This window comes from Heloderma suspectum, chromosome 4 (assembly GCF_057233095.1).
Source record: "Heloderma suspectum isolate Gila_16-S chromosome 4, 16-S_ref, whole genome shotgun sequence".
NCBI classification, from domain to species: Eukaryota; Metazoa; Chordata; class Lepidosauria; order Squamata; family Helodermatidae; genus Heloderma; species Heloderma suspectum.
The window spans coordinates 292731812-292753836 of record NC_139461.1 but is presented as its reverse complement, the minus strand read 5'-3'; the positions used below and the strand labels follow the sequence as shown (position 1 = coordinate 292753836).

The 22025-nt window shown below is 44.0% G+C and overlaps 1 protein-coding gene across 1 annotated transcript in view; it reads left to right on the top strand.

Annotated features, from left to right (window-relative positions):
* The window catches only part of CBLN4 (cerebellin 4 precursor), a 31482-nt gene extending 28877 nt beyond the window's left edge, over positions 1-2605 (top strand). Inside the window, exon 3 of the mRNA XM_084848396.1 lies at positions 2408-2605. Coding sequence (XP_084704522.1) covers positions 2408-2605 — 198 coding nt within the window. The remainder of the gene's footprint in view (positions 1-2407) is intronic.
* Positions 2606-22025: the final 19420 nt, after the last annotated feature.

Sequence of the window (22025 nt, the reverse complement as noted above, 5' to 3'; positions counted from 1 at the left end):
ACTGTATGTATTATTTATTTAAAGGATTTTCATCCCACTCCTCAGCCAAACAACAGCAACGAAAATTCCCGGAGTGGCTTACAATCAGTCAGCAAAATGGACAGCCCCTGCCTGTAGGCTTACAATCACAAGATTACAAGACACAACACCTAAGGAGAAAGAGACAGGGAGGGAAGAGGAAAATGCTAAGATGATTGCCAGCAGCTGGAATATCCTTCCCTCTCATTTCCTGGGGGATGGGGAGTCTACCTGGAGCAGGCCCTGAAGTTTCCTTTGGGTGCTCCTGCCTCTCTTGCTCCTTCTTCTTTCCCGCAGGGTAGGTGATGTCCAAGCAGGGGGGTCCTGCATGGGGAAATCTGGTCCACTTGTGGCCCTGCGGATTCCTTTGAATCCCTGCCGCGTCCACTAAAGTTGGTGGAACAGTTCTCCAGCTTTCTAAAATACATGATATGCTAATTTGTGGCTGTAAAGCACTTACTTTGACCTAAATTGCAGCTGTTGACAGCTGTATTTAGGTCAAAGTCAGTGCTGTACAGCAGCAACTAGTGTACAATACTCCATGAACAGCTGTAATTTTCCTGCGATAAGTTCGTGGCAGCTGCCATAAGTGAATCGTGTTTTTTAGAAAGCTGCAGAGCTGCCCAGTGGGCAGTGTCTTCTGGACACGGAGGTGAGTGTAGCCAATCTGCTGCAGACTCCGCGGTAGATATTCCCAGCATCCCTAGATGTCAGTTAGCCCTAAAGCCCAACTGGAGCAGGCCCTGATGTTCCCTTTGCTTGCTCGGAGTCCTGTCTCTCTCACTCCTTCTTTCTCACAAGACAATCTGCAAGGGAAAAGCTGGAGGCTAAAATTGTAGGGTCCTTGGTACTGGATACCTAGGCACACTTCCTTCAAACAGTCGCAGCTTGGCCCTGATGTAGTAGGCAAGGTTCCTTTGGGGACTGAGACAGAGTGTTCACATGCACTCAGATTTACTTAAATTCTACATATAAGGACTAAAGCAAAGACATGAACTAATTGCATTTATTAAAGAAAAAGGAAGTTTAACACACGTGTAAACCTTCAGCCAAGCAGAGCCATAGTCACACATCCTGCAGCCGAGTGCCTTCCACTCACAGCTGCACTTTACCAGTAAGGGGATCCTCCTTTTTCTGGCAAAGATTTGGAACTTTCATTACAATACAGGACCCCACCCCCCTTATTGCAGGCCCTGTATTCAGGAGAAAGACACCCGTATCCCATTATGCGTGGACTTAAATACTCTTCCAAGCTTGGTAACCTCCTTCTTATTACATATTCTAAAATCTTTACATCTATTGGTTGATGTCACATTATTGGACATGCTATTCCCAGAAAAACCATCCTTTAGTCCTCCAAATTACCTGCCTCCTTGATGTAAGGTGTTGGTTACAAAACAGGCCTAAATTTCCTTTTATGTGGCCAACAGCTGCTTTTTTCCTCCCTTTATTTCCAGACAGGGGAATCCCAAACCACAGCATGTTCTTATCTATGACCCCTTACTTTTTACTCACTTTCTTTATAAGGAAGAGGCAGTCGATGACCATCCAACTGACATCTCTTATCAATTTATATATGGCATCTAGCAGGCTTCTAATACAATAAATCCTGGTCCCCTACTTGCCCTGTTACACATTAAAGCATTAACCCCGCTATAAGCACCATCTCTTAGCCCTTAAACTCTGAACTCCCCATGCCCCATATTGTGTTGTTGTTCAGTTGTTAAGTTGTGTCCGACTCTTCATGACCCCATGGACCATAGCACGCCAGGCCTTCCTGTCCTCCGCTCTCACCTGGAGTGTGCTCAAGACCCCATATTGTACCCAAATGTAAATTACAAGGCCCAAGAAAATCCTTACAAGTTGATGCCTCCTTCTCCCTCAGCTGTTCCCACCAGCAGCCATTCCAGCAGGCTGAGATGAGGGAAATGAGAGGGAGAGTAGAGCCATTCCATCAGCCTTGCCAAATGAATTAACCCCCCTTCCTCTTCCCTCTCCATTCCTTTTCCTTGTGTGTCATGTTTTTTTAAAACTGTAAGCAAGCGGGCAGGTGCTGTCTTGTTTAATTATCTGTAAGCCACTTTTGGAGGTGTTTTGGTTGAGAAGTGGCATACAAATACTGTAAATGATGAATGAATAGTCAGTAGGTCCTATGCAGGGTGTGGGGGAAGGCCAACTGATAATCCATTTTCCAGCTCCTTTCTCCCTCCCTCCCACATGCAAAGCACCTAATTATTCATTACTGCTTTTTTAAAAAAAGGATGTTGAAAGACTGGCAAATAGTCTGTAGTCCCGAGGCTACATGTGACTGCTAATGGTCCTGTGTGTAGAATCCATGTCAGATGGTTCTCGGTTAACTTGAGTTTTTTCAGTGCTTTTCTTCTTGTAGGTTAACTTGATGCTAAATGGAAAACCGGTCATTTCTGCTTTTGCTGGGGACAAAGATGTCACTCGTGAAGCTGCTACAAATGGAGTCCTACTCTACCTAGACAAGGAAGACAAGGTTTATCTGAAACTGGAGAAAGGTAATCTGGTTGGCGGATGGCAGTATTCTACATTTTCTGGCTTCCTGGTCTTCCCCCTGTAAGATCAATTTCCTTTTGACATTCACCCAGGAGTGGACTGGTCATTGCTTCTGTTCTTCGAAGATCATCTCCTCATCCTTTGGATCAATGTTTTTTTTTTGGTTTCTCATGGGTGAATATGGATTCTATTGTACGGCATTTGACCCTATCTTGAACTCCTCTGAGATTTCACTGACTTTTGTGTGTTTAAATACAGTGCATTTGGATTAAGACTTAAAGCAGACAATAAATATCTATGCTTGGTGTTAAAGAATAAAGCTGCCTGCAAGATTTATTCAGCGTTCCTTTACAGGACATATTGGATTTGTGGGAAAAGTGGATAATTATTGTTGTCTTTCCCCCCTCTCCCCCAAATATATTTTTAAAAGACTGGCAACCAGGTCTATAATTTAAGAATGTTTGATTTCAGTCTTCAATCAAGATTAATACATAGCTGCCAAAGAACTGTTCATTGATACATTAGTTATATCATGTCTTTGTTCCGTTCACTCTAAAAATTAACATAAATTCATTCCGTTCAGTTGGGAAGGAATAGATCATGGTTATTGATAAGCGATTGACTTCATTAGTCCTCTTTGTACAGTGTACTGGATGATTCACTTAGATGTTTTCCTTCAAATAATTAATCTCAAAGAGGACCACTCTACTGAAAGTCTGTAGGTCATGTTTGGATGTTATTTGCACAGTAAAGGAATTTATATTCTACAGGAAGTATTTTCTAATAATGGGAAGAGATGATCATGCTAACAAAAATTGCTTACCAGGGTTAAATGGGATCATTTTGGCAAACCTCTGCAAAATAGCTTTGCTCCATAGGAAAATTAAACTTGTTCTTCACCTTTAATTAACATGATTGATAATAACCACTTCATTAAAAAACCGAAGGGATTCGTTCCTTAGACACAGGTAATTCATTAGTCGGAGATGGAAATTCTCCCCTCTTGTTTTTAATTATGTCTGTTTCTCAAGACTTCTGTTGTGTTTGAGGTGTCATCTGGTTTTGCCTTAACTCCACAAATGTATATACTGATGATAGATACTGGGGGCATTGTCCAGGCAAAGTTAAGCACTGTACAGTGCAATTCTGTTCATGTCTACTCAGAAGTAAGTCCCATTGAGTTCAATGGGACTCACTCCCAGGTAAGTATGTGTAGGATTATAGCCTTAAAGTCTTAAATTGATTTGAATGGGAGGGATTTAAGTACTGCTTAACTCTTCCATTGAAGACAATGGGACTTAGATGTGCTTGACTTTGGCTGCATTGCACCTCATTTGTTTAGCAAATATTCAGTCCAAATAGCCAATACCTAAATGGTGCAATATCTTTTCTGTCTTTTTGTAAAGGCCATATGAATTCATAAATTTATTTATGTTGCTGTTACATAATAAAAGTTAATATATGTTAGTGTATCCTCTTTTTAACCTCTGGGCTTCTGGAAAAGTATTGTGTTTTTAACATTTTGTTTTAGCTATTTTATGCACAGCTAAACAATGCTGTAGGAAACAGCCTGTGGTTTCTCTGTTCCTCTCTGTCAATGTTCTCAAAGCAATCAGCTTGCAATTGCAAAAACTACAGATTATAATTCACAAAGCACCTTTGATTTGTGAAATAATTTATATTCTTCTTATTGTGTTTGCCTATGCTGCACTTCTGTAAATTAAGCTACTACGATTCCCATTATACAGATAGGGTACTGAAGTGCAAGGACAATGACTTGGTGAAGACCACACAATGGGCCAGTTCACATTATACCACCCCAGCATAACCCTACAAGAAACCAAGGGTTATGTGAGGGTTATTTAACTTCCGATGGCTGGGTTCAGATGGCACCACAATCCCATGGGAATTGCATGTTCGTAATGGTGACCACATGCACTATGGCTCATTGTGGGTTAAATAACCTACTGTGAACTTGGCATGTCATGCAAACCACATCATTGAGTCCAAGTAAGAAATGGAACTTGGACTTGTATTCTCTAAATCCAAGTTCCATTGCAATGTAGATTATGGGTGGCCAAATTGTTTTCTCCAGCTGGAATGATTGCTCTGGTAGGTCCTCCTCCTTCATGCCAAATAACATACCGACCATCAGTTCTCACTGGGATTTGCAGTTGATTTCTAGTCCCCAGAGGAAAAGGTGGCATTTCACAAGTCTATGGGAGTGCATGCCACCTCCCACATCTCCAAGGAAAGGGGGGGTGCCTCGGAAGAGGGGAAGAGGGGATGGAAGCAGAGGTGGTGGTTGGCATTCCATTGTTGTTGCTATGGTCTTTTTTAGTGTTTTAATGGAATACTCAGAAGGCCCCACAAACCTTCAAATGGAGTAGGAAGATGACTGCACATCCCTATTCACTATGCCTTAGCTTAACTTACCTCACAGGATGTTGTGATGATAAATGGGAGGCACATGTATCCTGCTCAAGCTCCTAGAGTAGGGATAAAAATATAATAAATGAGTAAGATAAACCATGTATACAGACAGGTCTTTCTTTTCCTCTATATTCCACCACTCAAAGACTCTATCCAGAGGTATGGGCCATATGCTCATAACCTCACCCAAGTGGGTTTCACCCAAGGGTGAAAGTTGGGTTCAGGGAGTGGGTTCATCAAATTGGTGATTACTGACAACACTTATCATCCCAACGGGGCTGCATATGAGTAACCTGTCTGCTGGATGGAGCTTTTGAGGGGTGGGCACTGCACCCACCCTTCAAAAGTGGCCTACTGCTTCCAGAGGTGCCCGTCCCCCATCTTTATCCATTGGATCACACAGGCATTTATCTGGGCATCATGAATGGAATGACTTAGCACTTGATTCAAAGTTGTTGTTGTTGTTTATTCGGTCAGTCGCTTCCAACTCTTCGTGACTTCATGGACCAGCCCATGCCAGAGCTTCCTGTCAGCCGCCGCCACCCCCAGCTCCCCCAAGGTTGAGTCCGTCACCTCCAGAATATCATCCATCCATCTTGCCCTTGGTCGGCCCCTCTTCCTTTTGCCTTCCATTTTCCCTAGCATCAGCATCTTCTCCAGGGTGTCCTGTCTTCTCATTATGTGGCCAAAGTACTTCAGTTTTGCCTTTAATATCCTTCCCTCAAGTGAGCAGTCTGGCTTTATTTCCTGGAGTATGGACTGGTTTGATCTTCTGGCAGTCCAATGCACTCTCAGAATTTTCCTCCAGCACCACAGTTCAAAAGCATCTATCTTCCTTCGCTCAGCCTTCCTTATGGTCCAGCTCTCACAGCCATAGGTTATGATGGGGAATACCATTGCTTTAACTATGCGGACCTTTGTTGTCAGTGTGATGTCTCTGCTCTTCACTATTTTATCAAGATTTGTCATTGCTGTCCTCCCAAGAAGTAAATGTCTTCTGATTTCCTGGCTGCAGTCAGCATCTGCAGTAATCTTTGCACCTAGAAAGACAAAGTCTGTCACTGCCTCCACGTTTTCTCCCTCTATTTGCCAGTTATTAATCAAGCTGGTTGCCATAATCTTGTTTTTTTTGAGGTTTAACTGCAACCCAGCTTTTGCACTTTCTTCTTTCACCTTCGTCATGAGGTTCCTCAGCTCCTCCTCGCTTTCAGCCATCAAAGTGGTATCATCTGCATATTGGAGATTGTTAATGTTTCTTCCAGCCATTTTAACTCCAGCCTTGGCTTCATCAAGCCCAGCACGTCGCATGATGTGTTCTGCGTACAGGTTGAATAGGTAGGGTGAGAGTATACAACCCTGCTGTACTCCTTTCCCAATCTTAAACCAGTCCGTTGTTCCATGGTCTGTTCTTACCATTGCTACTTGGTTGTTATACAGATTCCTCAGGAGGCAGACAAGATGACTTGGTATCCCCATACCACCAAGAACTTGCCACAATTTGTTATGATCCACACAGTCAAAGGCTTTAGAATAGTCAATAAAACAGAAATAGATGTTTTTCTGAAACTCCCTGGCTTTCTCCATTATCCAGCGGATATTGGCAATTTGGTCTCTAGTTCCTCTGCCTTTTCTAAACCCAGCTTGTACATCTGGCAATTCTCGTTCCATGAATTGCTGGAGTCTACCTTGCAAGATCTTGAGCATTACCTTACTGGCATGTGAAAGAAGTGCCACTGTTCAATAGTTTGAACATTCTTTGGTGCTTCCCTTTTTTGGTATGGGGATATAAGTGGATTTTTTCCAATCTGTTGGCCATTCTTGTGTTTTCCAAATTTGCTGGCATATGGCATGCATCACCTTGACAGCATCATCTTGCAAGATTTTAAACAGTTCAGCAGGGATACCATTGTCTCCTGCTGCCTTGTTATTAGCAATGCTTCTTAAGGCCCATTCAACCTCCCTCTTCAGGATGTCTGGCTCTAGCTCACTGATCACATCGTCAAATCTGTCCGCGATATTATTATCCTTCCTATACAGATCTTCTGTGTATTCTTGCCACCTTTTCTTGATCTCTTCTGCTTCTGTTAGGTCCTTGCCATCTTTGTTTTTGATCATACCCATTTTTGCCTGGAATTTACCTCCAGTGTTTCTAATTGTCTGGAAGAAGTCTCTTGTCCTTCCTATTCTATTATCTTCTTCCGCTTACATGCATTGCTTGTTTAAAAATAATTCCTTATCTCTTCTGGCTAACCTCTGGAATTTTGCATTTAATTGGGCATATCTCCCCCTATCACTGTTGCCTTTTGCTTTCCTTCTTTCTTGGGCTGCTTCCGGTGTCTCAGCAGACAGCCATCTTGCCTTCTTCGTTTTCTTTTTCTTTGGGACATTTTTTGTTGCCGCATCCTGAACAATGTTGCGAACTTCTGTCCATAGTTCTTCCAGGACCCTATCTACTAAATCTAGTCCCTTAAATCTATTCTTCACCTCCACTGCATATTCATGAGCTATATTAGTGAGCTCATATCTAACTGATCTGTGGGTCTTCCCTTTTCTCTTTAGTCTGATTCTAAATTGTGCAGTAAGAAGTTCATGATCTGAACTACAATCAGCTCCAGGTCTTGTTTTTACCAACTGCATAGATATTCGCCACCTTTGGCTACAAAGGATGTAGTCAATCTGATTTCGGTGTCGACCGTCTGGTGAAGTCCATGTATAAAGTCGTCTCTTAGGTTGTTGGGAGAGAGTGTTTGTTATGCACATTGAGTTGTCTTGGCAAAATTCTATCAGCCTATGTCCCGCATCATTTTGTTCTCCCAGACCATGCTTGCCTGTAATTCCAGGTGTCGTTTGATTACCCACCTTAGCATTCCAGTCTCCTGTAATGAAAATAACATCTCTTTTTGGCATACTATCCAGTAGGTGCTGCAGATCCTCATAGAACTGATCTACTTCTGCTTCTTCAGCATCTGTGGTTGGGGCGTATATTTGGATCACTGTGATGTTAAATGGCTTACCCTGAATTCGAATTGAGATCATTCTGTCATTTTTTGGATTGTTTTCAAGCACTGCTTTAGCCACTTGATTATTAATTATGAAGGCTACTCCATTTCTTCTGTGGTCCTCTTGTCCACAGTAGTAGATCTGGTGGTCATTTGATGTGAAGTGGCCCATTCCAGTCCATTTCAGTTCACTGACACCCAAAATGTCTATATTTAATCTTGACATCTGCCCAATAACCACATCCAATTTGCCCTGGCTTATAGATCTTACATTCCAGGTTCCTATGGTGTATTTATCTTTAGAACATCAGATTCGTTGTTCACCACCAGCACCATCGGCTGCTAGCCGTCCTTTCGGCTTTGAGGCTTGAGCTAGCTGCGTCATCACATCTGGGGCTAGTTGAACTTATCATCTGTTCCTCCCCAGTAGCATTTTGACCATCTTCCTACCTGGGAGTCCCATCTTCCAATGGTATACTGACATATCTCTGTACTGATCCATTTAGTTTTCATGGCAAGAATACTGGGGTGGGTTGCCGTTTCCTTCCCCAGTGATTGTATTTAGTCTGACCTCTCTGCCATGACCTTCCCATCTTGGGTGACCCTTCACGGTTTAGCTCATGACATCATTGAGGTGCTCAAGCTTCAGCACCATGACAAGGAAACGATCTCCTTTGCTGAAGGATTCAAAGTTATGGGTTGTCAAATCCACAATGATATCCATTGTGACACAAGGTAATGCATGGGACATCGGCATCCCACATATTGTACCTAGCAGCAAAACTGTACCAGAGGTCAGCATGGATGCTGCAAACTCACCCACAAATATCTTGTTCAGGTCCTCCTCTCCTCTGTGCTAGTACAAAGCTGGATTGATTGGAACAATGTTGGAGGAATACAGGAAATAAGGTATGTTCTATGGGATTCTCCTGTTCTATGTTCACCAGAATATTTGCATAAGCTTCACCATTGGGCTTAAACATGACTACAGCTCAGATGTGCTCAGCTTCTGAGTCTCCAACAATGCTACAGTAATATTTATTTATTATTAAACATGCATATATCACCTTATTTGCTAAAAAGTCATCAAGGCAGTGCACAATTTAAAATAATAAAACTTTAAAACTTTTTTTTTTTAAAGACAAGAACATTAAAGAGAGTAAAGCATGAGAACATTAAAACTATGTAATTTAAAAGGCTAAACTAGAAAGAACAGTGATTCTTTTTAATAACATGCCTTCCAATTCCAGTTTTTTCCATGCACGCAGTGCAAGTGGCAGGAGTAATATGTGCAAGGTTGATGAGAGTGGCACACTATGACTATGCTCCAGAAGAGGGGCCATGGTAGACTTTGTGTTGGAATAGAGCCTGCTTCTTCACATGCATGTGTTACATGCACACACACACATAGGGTAGTATCCAATGTCAGTCCCTACTGAAATTACACCCATTGACATGAATGGGACTTTAGTTAGTCATGACTAACTTATGTCCCATTCATTTCAATGGGTCTACTTTAAAGCTCAGATGGATACAAGATAAATACAGTTGGCATGTATACCGAACATGAGATTCGGTTCACCCCCTGCTTGCTTCGGTGGTTTAGAAAGGGCCCAGATTCAACTCAGGACTGCTTCAGAGGCCACCCAATTTGTTGTTGTTGCTCAGTCGTTAAGTCGTGTCCGACTCTTTGTGACCCCATGGACCATAGCACACCAGGCCTTCCTGTCCTCCACTCTCTCCTGGAGTGTGCTCAAGTCCATATTCATTGCATCGGTGATGCTATCTAGCCATCTCATCCTCTGCCATCCCCTTCTCCTTTTGCCTTCAGTCTTTCCCAGCATCAGGGTCTTTTCCAGAGTGTTTTCTCTTCGCATTAGGTGGCCGAAATATTTGAGCTTCAGCTTCACTATCCACGCAATTTGAGTCAGGTCCAAATCAGAATTTTGATTTAGGAAACTGAAGCTTTCTGCCTCCCCATGACCAACCACTCACAACAGTAGCACTTGGTAACACTGGCTCTGTGCATAGCCAGTTGATGGGTGCTGGAGTATTAGTGTAGCTTTGACTCACACCCTCCTCCTCCTGAGTTCTCTACAAATGATATTAGATGTGGGAGGAGCTGCTATTTATGCTGGTGATACAGAGCAGAAGTACATGTGCAGGCTTACATTAATTTAAAATTACACAAGATTATACAAATATTGGCTTTTTCTGTGCATATTAACCAACTGGAAGGCACCAGGTTTTAATTGTAGCTTTGAGCCATAGCTCCTTCCCAGCGCTATCCAGATGGTTTTTCAGCAGGGGCTGCGAGGCAAATATAGTGTATTCACCTGATCACATAGAAGTGACTTGGGGTGATGACAGATGTGACATTTATAGAGTTAGTGTGGTTTAGAAAATGTGTCACCAAATAATATTCACAGGTACATTTTCCACTCCCATGGCAAACAGTATTCTGAAACCTTTCCCAGGTTATTCACTGAATGAGGGAAAGATGCCTTTGGACAGTCACTGATTGGCTAGTCCCCGTGACATCAGCCCCTCCAGTCTACAGGGCTTGCAGCTCTTTTTTTAAAAAAAAATGGTGTGTATGTGTGTGTGTGTTTTAAAAGGATAATATATGAATGGATAAACAGATAAATACACATGCTGCATTTTTAAAAAATAAAAATGGCAGGGAGTCTGCTTGAAACATGGTGCAGGGAGGGCTCTTGCCTCCTGCAAGGAGGCTAAGCCAGCATTTGATTCAGTGGAGTGTACATTCGTAACACATACCTTGATGGACCAAAACAGGGTGATACCAGGGCCATAATTTCCAGGATTTTTGGGGCCCCTACAGCAAAATGCCCTCTAGTAGGCCCCGTTCTACCACAGAGGGCCCTGGTAGGCTTACCTGGTGGTGGCAGCAATGCTCTGAATAAGCATCAGACAGCAGGGAGCCACCATTTAATTCACCCACAGTGCTCCTGATGTAGCACTGCTGTCTAGCATTATTGAACATTACTAGTGTGTTCTACCGCCCGATACATGGGATGAGTAGCTGGGGGTGGGGGAGTGGGAGCGGCGGCAGCCACAGATGATGGGCCTGGGCCTGTCACAGGGAGTCAATAAGAGCACTGGTTGTCTCCTTGGAAGGCAAGGCAGGCAAGAGGGAGAACTTTCACCCTCAGGTCTGCCAGTGGGCTATAAATTCTGCCCAGGCCAGCTGCTCCATCAGTGCTGAAGCCAACTTCCCTCCTGTCCCCTGAAGTCCATCTCCATTCTGCCCACACAGCTGGTTTGTAAAGGGAGACCCAGGGCAGGTGCTAGTGGGTTCACTGAGACTTTGGCAGTTGCCCAAGAATTCCACTTGTCAATGCTGGACCAGGCTCCCACCATGGGATGAAGAACCTACTGCAACTCATGCTTCAACCTTAAGTCTGTCTTCCCCCTTAAACTTAAAGCCACATATTGTTCGAATGGTTTGCCAAATAGGCCAAGTGTTGTCCATTACTAATTACCATTGGCCTGACTATTATATTGAGTTGAACATATAAGATGGTCACTGATTGCCACGGAAACATGAAAATGCAACAAATTATCTCTGTATGTGTGTGCATGTCCTCTGGAAGGGGTACACTAAACCCACCCTCTTCCATAGCCTCCATAATTACAGGAGTCCACCAGTAAGTGCAGGTAGCTTTTATTTGCAAGTCTTTGCCTCCAGTTACAGCACTGAGACCGAGCCAGCATATAGACTTCCAACTCAGAGAATGCACATTTGTGCAAATCCCTACAAAAAGCAAAACACACACACCAATACACAAGTTCCTGGAACCCCTGCAATGGAAAAACATTGGTCTGCTTTATAGAAAACTGAACTCATTTGAATCCATTGTGGATTTCTCTGTCATCCCTAATTCAGCATGGTGGGAATGATTTGACAAACACAGTTGCTACTAAGAATTTAGGTGCTACTTGATTCTCATTACTTTTCCATTAGGGCTGAACCAAAAAGCTTTGATGTCGAGGAGGCTGTAAATAAATAGCTATTTCAACAGGGAGGAAATATTTTCCCCGAATCTCTTTGTTCAAAAGGCCACCTCTTCTTGATCTTTTTGGGTGCCATTGTTTTCCCTCAGCTGCTGACACTTTTCTCCCCAAATCACTCACATGGTCGATTCCAGGGGATCTGGCAGCATCAATGAGCAGTATAGAGTAATGACTTACACAGCTAATGAAATGTGGTTATGTTTGGTGATGTCATGTGAGATTGTAAGCAACACTGTCTAGATAATTCACATTGAAAATCCAGCAAATCCATGATCACATAGACAAAATGTCAAGATGGATCCATGATAACTTCACAGGCAGCCTGGCCATATGTCCAATTTGTAGAGGACAGTCCTTTTTTTCCTGAAGGGCTGTTGGAGCACAGTCCTCTGTTTTAAAGCATCCTCTCTTTGGAGTGCTGTGTGGTTCAAGTCTGGCTTAAAGATAAAGAACCATAAGGAGGGAGAGCAACAAGGGCCTTGAAGTTGCCCAACAACAGTTAGCACCTGGGCAGCAGAGGGCAAGTGAAGTCAACTGAGAGAGAGCAAATTAATGCAAGGTAAGTGAACAGGACAACATATCTTAAGGTTACTGCAAAGGGGGGGGGGGCTTTTTTCAATACTGCCAAATATATTTTCAAAGACCTTTGGGGAGTTTTAGCCGAGGCCTGAGGTTTTAGCTGAGGCCTACCTTCTAGAAAAGGGGTGCTGAACCCTCAGGCTCTAGAGCCAATCTGATCTGCTGGGGTCCCCTAGGCCCACCCCCTTCCCCCAAGTGCCAATCATTCTGGCTTTTGCATAATTTTTCTATCTCCATTTTAAAGCTAAGGTTTAGTTACTGGAAGTAAGAACTTTAAGCTAAAACATGCTGGTATCCACCCCTTTTGCTGTCATCCCCAGCCCCCATGGGAATGTGGCCTTGAAGAGCTGCTCTGAAGAGGAATTTGGCTCTCGGACTGGAAGAGGGTTGAGAGCTCCTGTTCTAGCTCATTTCTTCTGTGAAGGCTTTACAGGGTGATTCAGAAGCAACTTTAGCTGTGATGTAATATTGACTTACAATATCTCTGAAAAATAAAAGCCCTGCTGCCATCCAGGACCGCACATGTTCTGTTTTATTAGCAATCTGTTATGGTTCCCCATCTTTTAGCAACCCCTCTTTATCACACTCAAATATTTGGCTTGGAAGATACATTTTCAACAAAAGGTGCAGTGCACATAAATGTGATTCCTGGTAGAGATGACGAGAGAGAATCTGTAGTTCAACTGAAGCCTCAACAGTGTATTTCTACAATCTTGTCCAGGCACAAAGAGTTCCTCTGAGGAAACATATTGTCACAGACACTGAGCCAAGATGTTATTTACCTATTATCCCTTAAGCACTAAGGGAAAAGGATACAAAGCAAGATGATAAAATCAGATGCTGTTAGATAAGTGATGATGAGAATAAAGGGACAAGAGGCCCTACTAGTCTCTTTTAACAAAAGCTGTGATCTATGGCATTTGATGAAAGCCATCTCCATCTTTGCAACTTGGGGGAGGAACAAGCTGCTTGCATTGTTTCTCTTTTGATTCTTTTTCTTCTCCCTCATGGTTCAACTGAGCTCTGAAAAAAAGGGGTGCTCATAAATCAAACTAAGTCTTCAGAAAATGTTTTCTTTCAAAAGTGCAAAAGTGAAAACTGCACTCTTTTTATTTGATTTTTTTTTCTGTAGAAGAGTAAGGAAAAAAAGGATGGCCTGGGTAGGGTTGCTGGAGAAATTTGAGACAGACTAAAATGAGCTCGGATTTCTAAGAATCCAACCTGCAGAATCTGCGCGGAGCGACCTCCTCAGGCTGTGAGGAGTCCATATACTTTTGGATTTTTAAAAAACTTTCTTGGAATTTATGCATATTTATTCATAGGAAAATATGCAAGTTTCTGCTGAGGAAAAGTTGAATGGAATGGGGGACAATACGCTAAATGTTACGAACAAAGGTAAATTATGTAAATTCTTACGAAACCACTTATGTAATTATTTTTGTATTTTTCCTCATGACAAAAAAAATCTGTATTCGTCTGTGAGCGGATGATGGAACAAAAGGTGCCTGACAATCCATGAAACATAGACAGATTGGATTTTACAGAGTCTGTAAATCCCTAGCACAACAAATGCATTAACTGTGTACATTACTGATTCGTAAGTAGGGCGAATGTGGGATCCACTCCTCGGCCCCTACATTGCCTGAGTCTCGTCTGGCTAGTTCATATGTGTGTGCGCATCATTGGATTTCTTGACGCTCAGTTACTGCATGCTCAATGTCTGGCTGTTTGAACGTGTGCAATGCGTTTGAGGTGAGGTGAAGCAAGGTGATATAAAAGCTCCATCTGTGACTGATATTTGTCATGGTGCATTAAAACATGCATGACATCACTTGATGCTGCAGATATCAAACAATGAATGTGCAAATGTGAATCCAAGTGCAGGGAAGTGACCAAGTCACCAAGTGCAGTGAAATCAAGTGATACTGTGTGCACATGTGTGAACTTAGTCACAGTTAGAAGGAACCAGACAGGCCAGAGGCCACTATTTCATGGTTCAGAGGTGGGGAGAGGTAAGATTATCAATAAGACACTTCTTGTTGCTCCTCCCCCAATGACGGTGGTTTATTCGGTTAGGAAGGGGAAAAGGGCTTTTTCCATGGTGGCACCCATATTTTGGAATACTCTCCCCAGAGAAGTTCAGCTGCCTCACCTCCCCTAGCCTGCTATTGAAAACTATATTATTTTAGTGGACGTTTCAGTCAAATTTCTTCTGCTGTTTGTTTTGCTGTCCTGTCTCTCCATTTTTATTGTTTTTATTATTGCTGTTTTATTGTTTGACTATATTTTGTTTTGTGATCTTGTTGGGTTTTATGATATTGTAAGCCACCTGGGGTGGGCATTTTGCCTAGAAATTTAAACTGAAACAGACAGACAGACAGACAGACAGACAGGCAAACAAACAGATAAGGGCCAAGAGCCTGTTCTTGAATATATTAAGATTAAATTACAGGAACAATCCCTACTTAAACCCTAGGTATTTGAAGGGCACTTGTAGTAGTTACATTTTAAAATGTCACAATAATCAAATACATAGATGGTCCCGAGGAATAAGCATGTTTGACCACTTTGGGGGCTATGGTGGGCATGGAAAGGAGAATTATAATGATGATGTTGACAGTGACAATGACAATGATAACAACCACCATCACCACCACCACCCATGTAGCTTCCTCCCACACCAGCATTGCCTTGCACCCTGGGAGAAGAGTGCTGATAGGGAAAGAATTACACCAATGATTCAATTCACATGGTTCCTTCCAGTGGAGGCTGGTGGCTTCTATGTCAGTGGGGCAGTGAGTCCATTCTGGGTTTCAGTCAGAACCAAACAGAATTCTAAAGAACCTATCCAATGTGCAGGACCAGTCAGCACTCTGAAGGAGCTATCCAAGGTGCTGAACCCATTCTGGGGAAATGGTTCAGCACGTTGGACAGTTCCTTTAGAGGTCTGACAGATTCTGACTGAAACCCGGCACAGATTCACTGCCCCATTGACATAGAAGCCACTAGCCTCCACTGGTTCCTTTGAAAATACATTACCGGGGAGGCAGAATGGAAGCAGTCCCCATACACCAATGATAATATATACTTTGGCCATTAGATGGGAACTGATTTGGAAAATTCTACTGAACGTGGCATTCATACATTGTCTTCTACAAACCAGTGAAATGGGAGCAGCTGACAGCTAGTGTAGCCCACAGGGAAAATAAATGCAGAACTAGATTTGGGAAGGCTTTTGCTATGGAGCCATTGTGTGGTGGCCTTACATCGGGGTGGGTGGGCTGGGAAGCAAAGAATGCTGAGATTTTGCCAGGAAACAAGGCTAATTTTTTGTGAACTGCCCATAATTTTTGTGAACTGCCAGAAAGCTCTGGCTATTGGGCAGTAGACAAACAAACAAACAAACAAACAAGGCACATAGGGAATGTGTGCCTTGTTTGCAAATAGAACCACTCCTGGGAGCACAATACTCCCTGTCTACCACATTTCCTTGCAAATCACTGTGGTTATTTTTGCTTCCAGTGCCATCACAATTTTCAGCAGCAACTTTGGAGGCAGCAGGGGCATGGCACAGCTTCTGTTGGGTTCTGGCTGGGCGGGCAAGGCAGTCCACAAACCTTTGAGCTTTTCCACCCCTGCTTAGACCAGTCATTTTCAGCTTCAGTTCAATAATCTTGACGTATCTCTGAGGGGTGATGCAAGTGGGAGGAGAATGAACAAGGCACATACATTGCTAAGTAAAAACAACAAAGGGTCTTGTGGCACCTTAAAAGACAAATCACCCAATAAAGGGTTTGTGAATGGCAACTGTCCAGGTAATAATCACTGTCTGTACTTCCCTGCATTTTAAATTTTGCATTTCAATATGTCAATTGGCTCACCATTAATGATTGTGCTTTCACCCAACAATGCCTTGTGAATGACAACTGTTAAGGTAATTATCACTGTCTGCACTTTTTTGCATTTCAGTTCCCTCTGACAACACAGTTCAGATCTCTCTTCCCCCCCAGACCCACCTCCACTCCCTGCATGTGTATCAGCCAGTTTGAGTTTGACACTTCATGCAGCTGATAAAGTGGACAGTGTCCACCAAAGCTTATGCCAGAATAAATCAGTGTGTTCATCTTTATGGTGCCACAAGACTCTCTATTGTTTTTGCTGGCACAGACCATGATGGCTACTCCTCTGGACATTAACATATGGACTGCTGGTTTGGTAAATAAACATCTATGATGGTTTCACCAATTGCTGCTTCAATGTAGAGCAGCACCACTTATAGCATTCCCAGGGCACAATACTAGTGCAGTAGTGGGAGTCACATATAGGAGCACATACACATCACATGTGATCCAGGCTCATAGGTACATGCTATGGTCTAGAGTTACTTTTAGTGGCCAAGTTCCAAAAAACAACTTTAGGCTAGCTTAAGGACCTACACTCACTCAGTGCCGTATCATGAACTACTTTTGCAGCCCCACCCCCTGAGTTTTAGAAGTGGCTTGCTGTGTGTCACAGGATGCTGCTGTTCAAGAAACGCTAGCACCAAACACCTATGGGCATGCAGAACTGGTTGAGTGGTTGTTGAATATTGGGTAGAGATTCTTTATTGGCAGCTTTCTCTATCCTTGAACTTCTGAGCTTTGCAACTTCCTCTGAGTTTAAAAAAGCAGTTCAGGTAACAGGTCGGTCCAAGAATCTGGCATAGTGCATATTTGTTTGTTCTCTGTAATTCCACCCTCCCATTTAACAGCTGTTATGAAAAAGGCCAACTTTTTTTTTGTTTTTGTTTTTAAGATCAAGGGAGTTTTATATTAGGAGTATCTGGGAGCTGAGAGATAAAATTCTACAAATAACTCTGATGTCTTCTGCATGTGCATGCATTGACTTTATTTTTTGGATCCCCACTTGATCATGCACATAAGACCATGGCAGTAAAGTGGTTGAGAAATGGCTCAGGCTACACATCAGTCCTGCACAAATAGAGATTCACTAAATTGATATCAGCCACATATTTCACACTGAATATTGCACACTAAATATTGCACACTAAATTGACATATTGCACACTAAATTGACATATTGACATATTGACATATTGCATATTGACATATTGGCATACTGGCATATTGCATATTGCATATGACAAATTGACATATTGCACAGTAAATTGACATATTACACACTAAATTGATATCAGCCACATATTGCACACTGCCAGATTCTTCACAACACCCATATTTTGCATTCCCAGGTAGGCATCAAGAACAGGTTGACCGAGTCCCTGGTGGACTGTTGCAAATGCCTTGCTGGCTGAGTTGGGCTTAGTGGGTCGCATTTTGCAGACCAGGGCTGCTGAACCTCTTTGACCCCAAGGGCTGAATTCAATTTTGGAGAAGGCCTTGGGGGCTGCGTTCCAGTGGTGGGTGGGGCCTAAGGTAAAACAGGGTGGGGACAAAGGCAAAAGGGACATAATATCCAAGTTGCCAGAACATTTTTGGCTGGAAGCTCTTACTGCCAGCAACCAAGCTTTAGGAGAAGCATTTTGGCCTTTTGGAATGGGAAAAAGTTCGGAAACTACCAAATGATCAGCAGTCATGGGAAAGGCGGTGGGACCAGGTGGAAGTGCCATGGCCATCCGGGGAATGCTGGCGGGTGAGAATGGGTCCCCAGGAGGGCTGGATTTGGCCCAGAGGCCTACAGTTCAGCACCGCTACTGTAACCCATGGATACAGCTTTCGGGATGATTCTTTTGAGTGTGAGAGCTTCACCAGTGCTGCTTTAGGAATGGACTGACCATTTGGGCAGGTGTGCTCATTAGATTCCCCTTAGCCAGTACTGAGGTAACCTCTGTGAGGAAGAAGGAGTGTTGTCTGCATCTGCCAAAGTGTAGTTCAAGGGCTCTTTTTGCCTGGAGTGCCCCCTTTGGATAACTGATAGGAGAAGCAGCTGCATGATGAGCAGTGTACTCAAGCAAAAAGAGCACTCTTGCCAAACAGTATGAAGGACGTTCTTTTACCTGTGTTGCAATTATGTAGGGAACACCTCATGTGTGAAGTGGTCCTTAACAATAGACTAAATGGCTTAAAGCCAACTGTATTGTTTGGGCTATCCAGGAAGGGTTTTGTTGTTCATGTTACACAGGCATACTGAAGTAATGTGTCTGCCTCAACATGTGAGGGCTTAAACTCTATACAGGGCCAGGACTAGGCACACTCCCCTGCCCCCTACATCCCTGGGTAACTAGTCCTGATCCTCTCACTGCCCAATTTTACTGTGTTGAGCAGCAAGGTCTGAAGGTGCATTCTACTCATTTCCTTCCTTCCTTCCTTCCTTCCTTCCTTCCTTCCTTCCTTCCTTCCTTCCTTCCTTCCATTTATATCCTGCCTTTTTTTCTCCTTAAGGAACCCAAGGCATAATCCTCCTCTTCATTTTATCCTCAGAACAACCCTGTGAGGCAGATTGGACTGAGAGTCTGTGACTGGCCCAAACTAATCCAGTGAGCTTCCATGGCTGAGTGGGGACTAGAACCCAGATCTCCTGAGTCCCGGTCCAACACTCTAGCCACTACACCACCCTTGCTCTCAGTGTGCTTGCATGAGAGTAGATCTCTGTTACAACTAAGGAACTTGCTCTATCGGGGTCTTAATCATGTGATCTCAGAGGCTGTCAAATATCCAGTGTAGGGTGGCTGGAGTGCAGGGGCAATCTTTGCCTCCACTGTCCAGCTGCCCTGCATTTCTGCTAGATGGACAATTTTGCCTGTTTAGCAGCAGTGCTTCAGAGGGGGAAGGAAGGAGGCTGGGGTGGCATAGGAAACATCGTATGGCTGTGGTCCCCTCCCCACCACCGGGAACACCCCATTTCCCATCTCCATGCTCTGTTCAGAGCATAGAGATGAAGCCAGAACCACGCTGGCTCTGGGGGAGGGGGCAGTGAGTGCAGTTTCTGGGCTCCGAGGTCAGAGCTGTGCTTCTGACCTCGGAGCCAGAAACCAAACAGTCCTATGTCCCCGCAGATGCTGGCTAGGAGGCACAGGATTGCTGTCTTAATGAATTGTGACTTAGCAGTCTTTTGCTGTAATCTCCCTTTGAAGTTTCTTTGCTCTACACTGGTCACTTTAGGATCAGGGAGAGAGTATCCTGGGATTTCGTGACTTGGTAGAGCTGTGTGCAAATGGACTCTTGAATAGGGATGTCAGAGAATTCTGCCATGGACTCCAGTGAGGCCGGATTCCTTAGAATCCGCCCCCCTGGAATCTATGGCGGAATGGCCCCCCCCGCCACTCCACGGAATCCCTTGGGACGGAGCTTACCTGGGGGTGGATGCAGTGGCGGTGGCAGCTCCGGCTGGTCTCCTGGCTGACCACGGCTGGGCTGCTGCAGCCAGGCTGCTGCAGCCACAATGGCAGCCGTCCTAGCGGCCGCCATTTGCATCCTTGCAGTCAGCCATGATAGGCTACGTAAGTATTTACATAGCCTACCACGGCAAAGAGCAGGGGCACAAATGGCATAGTGGCCTCCATTTGCGCCCCTGCTCTTTGTCGTGATAGCCTATGTAAATACTTACGTAGCCTATCACGGCTGACTGCAAGGACGCAAATGGCGGCCGCTACGATGGCCATCATTTGCGACCACAGCTGCCCGGGCCACAGCAGCCCGGGCGGAGCCAGCCAGGGAGGATTCCGGGGGGAGGGACGGAGCACCTCCCCCCCACTGCAGGTTTCCCAGCGCAGAGCCAGGTAAGGCTTTCGTACAACCCTACTCTTGAATTTCTCGACCCTATTTGTGGGCATATAAATTGGGGGGAGAATTTCATGAATGTATCCAGGGTGAAATCAAAGCTATGGTTTTCCCAGTAGTAACGTATGGCTGTGAGAGCTGGACTATAAGGAAGGCTGAGCGCTGAAGAATTGATGCTTTTGAACTGTGGTGCTGGAGAAGACTCTTACGAGTCCCCTGGACTGCAAGGAGGTCAAATCAGTCAATCCTAAAGGAAATCAACCCTGAGTGCTCATTGGAAGGACAGATACTGAAGCTGAAGCTCAAATATTTTGACCACCTAATGTGAAGAGAAAACTCTCTGGAAAAGACCCTGATGCTGGGAAAGACTGAGGGCAAAAGGAGAAGGGGATGGCAGAGGATGAGATGGCTAGATAGCATCACTGATGCAATGAATATGGACTTGAGCACGCTCCGGGAGAGAGTGCAGGACAGGAAGGCCTGGCGTGCTATGGTCCATGCGGTCACAAAGAGTTGGATACGACTGAACAACTGAACGACAACAAAATCCAGGGTGAGGAACAATTCTGCAGCAATTTCTCAGGGATGGGGCTCACCAATAGCAGTGACAGAAGCACAGCTTTTTTGTTGTTGGTCCTTAAGTGTTCCCCCCTCCCCCGCTGCTATGAAAAAACAGCACTAACTGCAACTTATTGACAGCCTGGCCACTATTTTGCATCCCCCACGATACCCTAGATCTGGCATTGTTCTGGGGCATTGTGAAGGCAAAATGGTGGTCATGACAAAAAAAAATGGTGGAGAATATTTGGAGAAAATTTTGCAAAGGGGCCATTTTCTAAGGGAGTGAGAAAAAAAAATATTTTGAGAAATTTGGCTCAGCTCTAGTCATGGGCATTCAAGGAGAAGTCACATAGACAAATGCTATTCCTTGACCATGGGGAAGGAGGAAGGAAAAACTGAGGTGGCAGCTGCAGGTTCATCCAGTCACTGGCAAAAGACCTCCCCTCTTAGTTGGAGACTGGGACTAGAATTAGAACTTATCCTTGGCAGGAATGGCAAATTTGCCATCATAAAACCAGGATAAAACAGGTGAGGGATCAATTTGGAGTGTACAAATGGAAGGACAGAAGGGGATGCTGAACTCTTGTCTCACTTTCCCTCTGAAACCATCTCCCCCTAGCCTTGCAAGGGGCTTCCTTCTGGTCTCAGAGTCTGGGCATAGAAAAGTACTTAGGAAAGTTTGTAGGGAGGAAGTGCAGATGGGAGAAGCGTTCTCCACCCTTCTCCTTCCCACCTCTTGTCTCCACAAAATTGCCCTCAATCCCCTATTTTATCAATAACCTGTGTTCTGAAAGCATGCTTTATTGCTACACCTAGTTAGACTCTGGTGAACATTAATGTGACTCATTTATCAACTCAAAGCCCATACCTCTGGCAGTTGCCACATGCTGGAAGTACCACAAGGCTAGGGATGGGTGAGAATTTCATTTCAGTTTGGAGAAGAATTTACTAAAATCAGAAAGTTTTCCATGTTCAGGACAAAAATAACTTTAGATTTAAACAAATTTGGGTATGAGAAAAACCCAAACTGTCAAATTCATATATCCAGGCCCAGGGCTTTGAGCTCTTCGCTCTTAAAAGTCTGGATTTGCACCCCTATATATTCAGCCATGTTTTTGTGATGTTGAGTGAAGGT